Genomic DNA, 8,965 nt, shown 5'->3' with positions numbered 1-8,965 from the left:
ACACACACACACACACACACACACACACACACACACACACACACAGACACACATTCTCATTTTTATATATATAGATTAATTACTGGTGAAGATTAGTTTATAGGGTTACTCTGGGTTTCTCGCCATAAAGGGTACTTTTATGGCATATCTTCAGACCCTAAGATCTGTTGGCCTATGGCCTTTTTAGAATATGGAGGGGGAATGATATAAATATATCCCTTTGGTGCTAGTCATCAGCTTCGGCTGTGTTATTCTTCTTCAGGCACATGACCTGTTGGCTATGAGGGTAAAAGATAGGGGGTTATCCCCTGCTCTCATCAGCAACCAATTTCCAGCTGCAGTGTAATTATTGCTATTATGCAGTTCCCAAAATGCTAACAGGAATCTTTCTGAAATGCAAGCATGGCCTGAAAATCTCCATTCTGGAGTTCAGTATGGTCCCTGGTAGTGCGAGTCTTTCATGATTTCCATGTGTTCAGTTATGCATAGCTTGCAGTTTTTTGTTCTATTGATGTACGGACCCAGACGGTGGATGATTTTCCATGATATTGAGTATGCAATTCCATCTTCCTTCAGCTACCAAATATGGTTTGCTAGTGATGTTACATATCTCCTTTCCAGGACCCTAAAGGAGGATCTATGGTTGGAAAGACGTTTCTGAAAGGAAGTTCCCACTCATCCAATGTATTTCCTTGGATGCATGGAGTTGGTGTTGTGCCAACTATTGTTGTTGTTGTTGCTACCACTGCTGCTGTCAGTGCCACTGATGTTGCTATTAAGTCTGCCAACGCTGATGTTGCTGCTGTTGTTGCTGCTACTGCTGCCACTGTCGACAATATTCCCTGTTATTGTTGCTGGTGCTGTCGATGATGATGTTGCTGGGGTTGATGAATATGCTGCTGCTATTGTTGTTGCTGGTGCTGTCGTCGGCGATGACGTTGTTGCCCCTCCCCCCCTTGATGTTGGTGATTGCGAAGGTGAGGGTGATGGTGGCATTGGTAATGTTATTGCTGGATGTGGAGGGGGTGCTGTTGATGTTACCATTGTAGCCGAAGGTGTTACCATAAATGTTATTATTACTATTATTGTTATCTTCACCGGTGATGGGGGTTCCATTTCTAATTGACAGGGCTACTGTTATTCATGTCTATGCTGGTGTCTCTGCTAGGGGTGCTGTTGGAGCAGCAGCTGATATAGTTTGGTCTGTTACTGCTGCTATGAAAGCTGTCACTGGGTATACTGTCCTGTCTGCTATTTGTAAGGCTGGTATTGGAGGCAATGTCACTGTGGTCAATGTTAGTGATGGTGATGGTGGTGGCATCGGAAGTGTAATCAGCACTGTTGGTGTTGGTGCCGTTAATGTTGGTAAGGCTGTTTGCGGTGGTGCTGGCAGCGGTGGCGGCTCTGTTGATGGCTCTGTCCTTGTGTCTATGGCTGCTATGGTTTCTGCTGGTGGAATTGGTAGGGCTTGCCCGCACTTTGGCTTGATAGATGACACCTTTGGTTTTGAAGTAGCTTTCTACTGGGCAATTGTTGCAGATCCTGCATGAACAACCAACCTCTTCCCATTGCTTAGGAGTGCTAACTAAGATTCTCTTGATGCTAGGGGCACGGCTAAATAAGACCCTAACATTGTGCCTGTTGAAAATGGGGGCATGCCTATGGGAGGTAGTAAAGTGTTTGTCTATCAATTTTAGGAAAAGTCAGTTTACAGGCATTATAGTATTAAGGAGGGGTGCAAACCAAATTGTATTTCTGTGGTGTTTCCTTCTGCGGGTGTCAGGTTCCAGCATATAGGAGATGCAGTCCTTGGACCTACTGGCAGCTTGGGCCTAGTTATTGTATGGAGCTGCCACATCAGTGGTTAGTGAAAAGGCTTGAAATCCTCTTACTAACACCCTTTACCAGGCACTTGAACATGATGGGTGGGTGGCATGAGGCTGTGTTGATGTATGTTAGCTTCTCATTTGGTTTGCGGTAGGGCCTGTAGGTACTGGAGCTCAAGTTCAGCACGACATCTAAAAGGTCTGCTGTGGTGAGGTTGGTCTCTATGGTGATCTTCAATCCCATGGAGCCAAGTATGCTGATAAAGTCCTTCCTAAGCCTATCTAGTGTGTGGCCGCTTGCTCCCCTAGAGATGGCCAGCGCATCATCCCTGTAGAGCCCAAAGAGGACAGAGGGGAATTTTTTCCTAAGGGTGTCCATGATATACAATCCTATGAGGTCGCACATGTCCGCACTGTCATAGGCTCCCATTGCTACATCAAAGGAGCTCATGGGGTCAGATTGCTTGACCCATGCCAAACCTTTGTTAAACAGTATTATTTTCCTGGCATGCATAATAATTTCTATGTCCCTGTCACTAATATCAGTGATGCCCCTAATGAAAGAAAGCGCTTTGGTCAGTAACCCTTTCGATATAGATGGATAAAAATTGGCTATATCAAATTGGGTGAACCTTGCTCTACCTTTACCCTTGTTGGCGTTAAACCATGCGGTCACTTTGCTGGTGCTATGCCACAAGGAGATGTTAGTGACCCTTCTTATGGTGTTGTTGACATCTTGCAAAATATGTTTGCTTGCTAGACTGATCTCGGATTTGGCCAGGTTGTTCAGGCGGCACTTAAGGCAAAACTTGGTTTGTGATCTTTTATGGTGATGAAAGCATTTCTTTTAACTAGGATTTCTACCCTGTCTCCTATCTCTAAATTGTTAGCTAATTTTTTAGCCTCACTGTTGACGTCTCTATATGTATGAGTTGGGGATTGCGTGTCCGTAAGATTGTGTAATGTTATTTTCTAGTAGCCTATTGTATTCTATGGTGCCTAATCTATAAATGGTCTTTGTCTTATTAGGGACCTATCTGAGTTTTTTAATGTCCTAATGTTGGCACAGAGCTTACGTTGGAAGGAGGAAGAGGACTTATGGAATTTCAGTTTTGGGATAATTCCTATGAGGTCCGCTTCGAAGGGTTTGAGGTTTTTAATTCTGGGTAGGTGTTTCCTTGAACTAATGCTATAGTTATTCCCCCCCCCCCCCCGGGCCTGTTGCGGCTAGGTCGTAGTGGAAAGCTTTCCATCTCATATGCCTAATCACATCCATAATCTTCTCCAGTTACATTCGGGTGTAAAGTTCATTGGACAGCATGTGGATGTTTTTAGAGTATCCAAGGTCAAATCATTCCATATTTAAGGGGCTTGTGGCCTCCGTAAAAATGTAGAAGCGCTGCACTGGTTAGCTATTTGGCAGAGACCATGAGGCCACCATGAAAATCTCCAGCCAGGTAGCGGAAAACTTGATATCATGGAAAATCTTCCATCATCTGGGTCTGTACATAAATGGAACGAAATGTTGCAAGCTATGCGTAGCCAAATGCATGAAAATCCTGAAAAGCTCATGCATACCAGGGACCATACTGAACTCCAGAATGGAGATTTTCAGGCCGTGCTTGTATTTCAGAAGATTTCTGTTAGCATTTTGGGAACTGCATAATAGTGATAATAGCAGTATTAGTGATAATTACACCACAGCTGGAAATTGATTGCTGATGAGAGCAGGGGATAACCCCCTACCTTTTACCCTCATAACCAACAGGTGGTGTGACTGAAGGAGGACGACACAGCTGAAGCCGATGACCAGCACCAAAGGGAGATAATCCCCATTCTTTATATCCATATCATTCCCCCTCCAAATTTTAAAGAAGCCATAGGCCAACAAGTCTTAGGGTCTGAAGATACGTCATAAAGGTACCATTTATGGCAAGAAACCCAGAGTAACCCTATAAACTGGCCTTCACCAGTAATTAATAGAGACTGCTCTACTTCTTAAAGTGTGCCTCTTCTCCGGATTTATGTTTTTCTAAAAAGACAATATATATATAAAATTATATATATATATACATGTCTGCATTAGTGAAAGATACACACACATACAGTATATGTGTATTTAAATGTGTGTGTATGTATATTCCAAATTTCACTCATAAACCTTGGTCAACTTAAGGCTATGGTAAAACACACTTAGCCATAGTGCCATGCAGTGCATTCAAACCCAGAATCTTGTAGCTGTACCAAAACAAGCATCTTAGTCATAGCAGTATGCTCACACTCATATCAATTCAGTCAGAAATGGGTAACAGTTTTCTGTTTGGCAACAGAATGAAATTTGATTTTAGAAATTTGTTGGAGAATATCAGCTCATCACCACAGCTCTGGAAATCTGGTTCTAGTTTTGGACATAATTGTGTAAATAAGAATGAGAAAGAAGGAGAGACATGTGAACATTTGTGTAGATTTCTCTTGTTTTCTGTAAGTCTTGTTTGCATTTTCAGTTGTTGGATCTTTTTCTGTACTTACTAATCTGGACGATTATTAGAGAGAGAATGCTAGATTTGGTAGAACATGAAACAGCAGAATAGATTTTGGAAAAGCATGAGACAAAATGCCTTGAAGTTTATTGTTGGATGATTTTATGTTCTGAATTCAAGTTCTGCCTGTGGTCAGGTCAGCTTTTCATCCTTCCAAGGTCAAGAAAATAATTGTCAGTCAAATGGTCGGAGATATAATTGACTTTACCCACCCAAAAATGTGCTGTTGGTACCTAAATCATCATTCATCTTCAGATTGTAAAATGGTAGAGTAGATATGGGTTCTTTTGTTTGTTTGTTTTTACTACAAACTCACATATGTTTTTCCTTTTTTTTTTCATCTTACTTTACTATTGTCCTAATTAGGCAACAACTAGGTTGGCTTAAAACTTCCTGCTGTCTGTTTTTAACAATATGTGAAGTGCTGACTAACAACATATCTAAGAAAAAAAACATCAATTGTGTTAAAAATAACAGGGTATCACTCCCTTTATGTGACTTGACACAAAAAGAGTTATATTAATGTACATATTTCACACATTACTTTACCAAATTAATAATGGAAAGTTACTTCTTGAACATAAAAAAACAACAAATGCTTATAAAAATGTCTATTATATTAATATCAGTACCAATTGATAATATTTCAAACAAAAAGCACATCCACAGTTCCATTAATAATAGTTTTACAGAGATGAGGCTGAAGAATGCACATTTCCACTTGAACCAGTAGTAGACAGGTTCCACTTCAACTTCAAATTTGTGCATTTAAAACTATGAAAGCAAAATTTTCTGTGAATATACATCTTTGCTTCCTAACATTTGCTATTGACTGCACAACTAGCTGTTCTCATTTTATTTATATATAAATAAAATCACTAGCTTTTCTGCTACCACAAAATTACCAATCATCTTTAAGACCACAATCACAAGAAAATTTCATCAAACACTTCCATCCAATTGATAATATCTCTATTTGTAAATAAATATAATATGGCTTCCCCAGACATTAGTAAATCTTGCTGCTACTCTCAACTCTTCAAACACTGAAATCAGTGTATAACAGTTCTGTTCACCAAAATATAACATTTAACATCAAGTATTTTATAGTTCTTGATGGATCAGTATTTTTTCAAAATGATTCCATCATAAATAGAGGACTACTCCTTACAGCATTGACAGAGGGAAAATTCAATACAGGAACTGTTGACATCACTTAGACACATGTGGTATTAAAAAGTACTTTTCTTGAGCTATAACTATTGAATCTACTTCATGACTGTGTTAACTATTAATGTGAGGGCAGTAATTATTTGCTGTTAACCTCTCTCTTTTTCTTTCATTGGCTCTATCAATCATACTGTTGCTTACTTTACTCTCTCTCTCTCTCTCTCTTTCTCTCTCTCTCTCTCTCTCAAAAATCAAACTTACTCTGTTAATTTTTCAATCAGTTTGAACGGTTCAGAGATTTCTCTCCTTCATTACCAGAAATGTTAAATGCTTTTATAGTTCAGTTCCGTTCATGCTGAACTGTGATCAAAAGTGTCCCAACTTGTGGCCTTTCCACCTTTTTTAAAATTGGTGTGCCTAGGGCTACATTACTCAATGATTCATTTTATCTTTTTTTAAGACAGAGTGATTGAATGCAGTTTCAGGGAAATTTGAATGTTGTTTCTGATAGGTCAAGTAACTTTAATGCTAATGATCTTTCTTTCTTTTCGAACTGGGTGTAATATTGATTGATTCACAATTCAGTGTAGTTTACTGCAGTTACTATGTCAGTTGCACTTTGTATTTATGACATTATTGATGCCTTGTTTGATTATTGTAGCAAAATCTTTCTCCTCAATGCTTACCAACAAAACGAGTACAGCTGTATTCAAGTCATCTAAAGTTTTAAAACTTCACAGTTTATGCCAGTATATGAATTCATTTTATCATTTTCAGTTTCTAAATCACTTATCATATGGAAATTTGATAAGTGTCTAAAATATGGATATAAACCATATTTTTGTGTGTAAATATTTTCTATTTATTAATTTTGGGTTCTCACTTAATACTTCCTTTTCTCTTAGGATCTGAGATTCTATGTTCCTTTAAACATTAAATACACTAAATTCTGATTAATTTCTCCTCTTTTTTTCTCATATATAATTTTAAAATGTGTTAATGTTTTATCTCATATCAACTAGAAACTCAAGTAAACAAACAACTAAATTGTTTTCCATAAAAGAAAAAATTTTGCATCCCAATGCATCTGTTTTCTTAAAATAACAATTTCACTTTCTGTAAATATCTGATTATTGAATAATTTGAAATTCTGGAATTGGTTCTTGAGTTTTTAAATTTCTGTTGGATATGAAACAAAGATCTGTTATGAAATTTTATACATCCTTGAACTTTGACTTTCAGTGCTAATAAGACATTCATCAGGTAAAGTGTCAGTTGAAAGCATAAAGCAAAGGTATGTTCTCATAAATCTATCATAGATGTTTGCTATCAGCTGAATGATGCAGCATTCAAACTCATTAATTGGCTTTTGTTAATTAATAACAATAAAATTGCTACAAGTAGGCTATCATTTCATTAACATCTGCTTATTGTTGGAATTCAGCATCGCACCCAATCTTTGTTAGCTTCCAGTTACCTTGAAATATCATTTTGTGTCTAATTAGATGGAAGGCTATTGTCTCAACAATAAATTGTCTAATTTTGTATTTGTGAGTTTATGAGAAGCATCAAATGTCCATAGCCTTATTAACATGCTTTCATACTGGGTGAATGAGGTTAATCAAGTTAGCATTAATATGATTAAGTATTGTAGAGTCCTTAAAATGAAAATATGGGCAATATAAGTGAATTACAACAGTATGGGGAGATAAAGATTTACAAGAGGTTTTGGATGAGCCATATGGAAGTATATTAACCTAGGATTCTGATCAAAAGGATCCCAATATATTAAGTGATTGCCCTCCATTTCATTCTACACTTTTGTCAAATCACAAACTGATATGAAACACAATTGCAGCATGGAAGGTGTTTATAAGCCATTTAAAAACACACGAAAACCATTAGATTCACTTCAACATTTAAGTTTAATTTGCCAAAATATTTTCGTCACTTTGAGACCACAACTTTTTCACTGACAAAATTCCGTGCAGCACAGAATTTTGTCAGTGAACAGGTTGCAGTCTCAAAGCGATGAAAATATTTTGGCAAATTAAACTTAAATGTTGAAGTGTATCTAACAGTTTTGTGTGTTTTTAAATGGCTTATAAACACCTTCCATGCTGCAAGTGTTTTTGTTTCAGCACATGATCTCAGATCAGGTCACTTGCTATGCAAGTACATCTCCAAACTGATATTATTTTATTAAAAGATACATTTTCAAGTACAGTGATTTATGAAATCCAGTAATGTGATAAAATGCTCATTAAAAGTAATATATTTGATATATTATTCCATATAACACCAACATTTGAACCCTTAGACTCCTTTAGCTGAGCCCACTCTTTTGCAAGCATTTGAGACACATCACCAATCCAAATATATCTTCCCCTCATCTTCCTACAAGTCTCAGAGGTCCTGCAAAATGTTGTGCATGCTGCCCTTCCCATATTCCCTTCTGAGTTAAGCCACAAAAAATGGAAAGAGAGAAAACTATAGAGTATAGAAATTAGTTGACAGCAATAAAAGTTTATTCAGATTTTAATGACAAAGTAACAGAGACTAAAACAGTTAAAATATATCCCTAATTAATTCAACAATAACTGTCTCTTATAAAATTAACTGGGAGTTGCTGATAATTAACATTGTATTATTTTTGTCTTTCTTTACCTAAATGGATATTTTCAATTAATTGAATATTTTTTTATATTCATCACCTTTAAACTTATCTAAATTTATGTCATTAGCCTAATTGAGTTATTTCCCTTAGCTTATTATCATTTTTTTAAAATTTCAATTATGTAAATTATTACTGGTCAAAAATCTTTGACATTTTCTGTATATAAAACTTCTGTTATGTGATCAAAGCCAGATTCAATAAACTATGCTTGGTTGATGAGGTCCATTAAGGCTGAAACATGCCTGAAACTGTCTGTTGCTTTTCATCTAAATATGTAAATTAACTTCGAGATTTCATTTTTAATTTGTTGAAGTTATCTCCCCTTTTCTTACTGAGTCATTACCAATTACTACTGTTTTTGTTTTTAGGTTCTTTTCTTCAGCTAAGAATGAAATTTTAATTAAAAGGAAATATTTTTGCATATATCATTCAGTACATCACCTTTTATTGATTCATAAAAGGATGTACTACTATAATCTGTAATACACTCACTATAAGCAGACATTCTCTATAATTTTTAATATACTGACAAGAAACTGGTATAGTCTATAATCTTAATATATAAAGCTGAAGTTCTGTGTCTGTGTGAAGCCTTTTTAAAAGTGTATAGAAATCCACATTTTCCACTTTTTCGTAAAAAATTTTACATCAATGGAATTTTCTCAATGTGAACTTTCCAGTGCAGTAGTTAGATTTTTGAAATTCCATTTACTTTGGGAGATTTGGCTGTTGTTTCTAGCAACTTTTATATT

The 8,965-nt window shown here is 36.5% G+C and overlaps 1 protein-coding gene across 17 annotated transcripts in view; it reads left to right on the top strand.

Annotated features, from left to right (window-relative positions):
• Positions 1-8,965, top strand: part of LOC106880867 (dual specificity protein phosphatase CDC14A) — a 385,993-nt gene that overhangs the window by 366,019 nt on the left and 11,009 nt on the right. For 7 of the 17 annotated variants that reach the window (XR_008264594.1, XR_008264589.1, XR_008264593.1 and 4 more), the window contains one exon: positions 6,779-6,830. The exons of the other annotated variants lie outside the window; for them this stretch is intronic. Coding sequence is in view for 3 of the 7 variants with exons in the window: in XM_052969518.1 (XP_052825478.1) it covers positions 6,779-6,803 (25 nt within the window). In the remaining 4 variants the exon portion in view is untranslated. The remainder of the gene's footprint in view (positions 1-6,778; positions 6,831-8,965) is intronic. 17 annotated transcript variants of the gene reach the window in all.

Source organism: Octopus bimaculoides, chromosome 7, assembly GCF_001194135.2.
Source record: "Octopus bimaculoides isolate UCB-OBI-ISO-001 chromosome 7, ASM119413v2, whole genome shotgun sequence".
In the NCBI taxonomy this organism is placed as follows: Eukaryota; Metazoa; Mollusca; class Cephalopoda; order Octopoda; family Octopodidae; genus Octopus; species Octopus bimaculoides.
The sequence above is the reverse complement of the archived record's forward strand: the minus strand, read 5'-3'. Positions and strand labels throughout refer to the sequence as shown.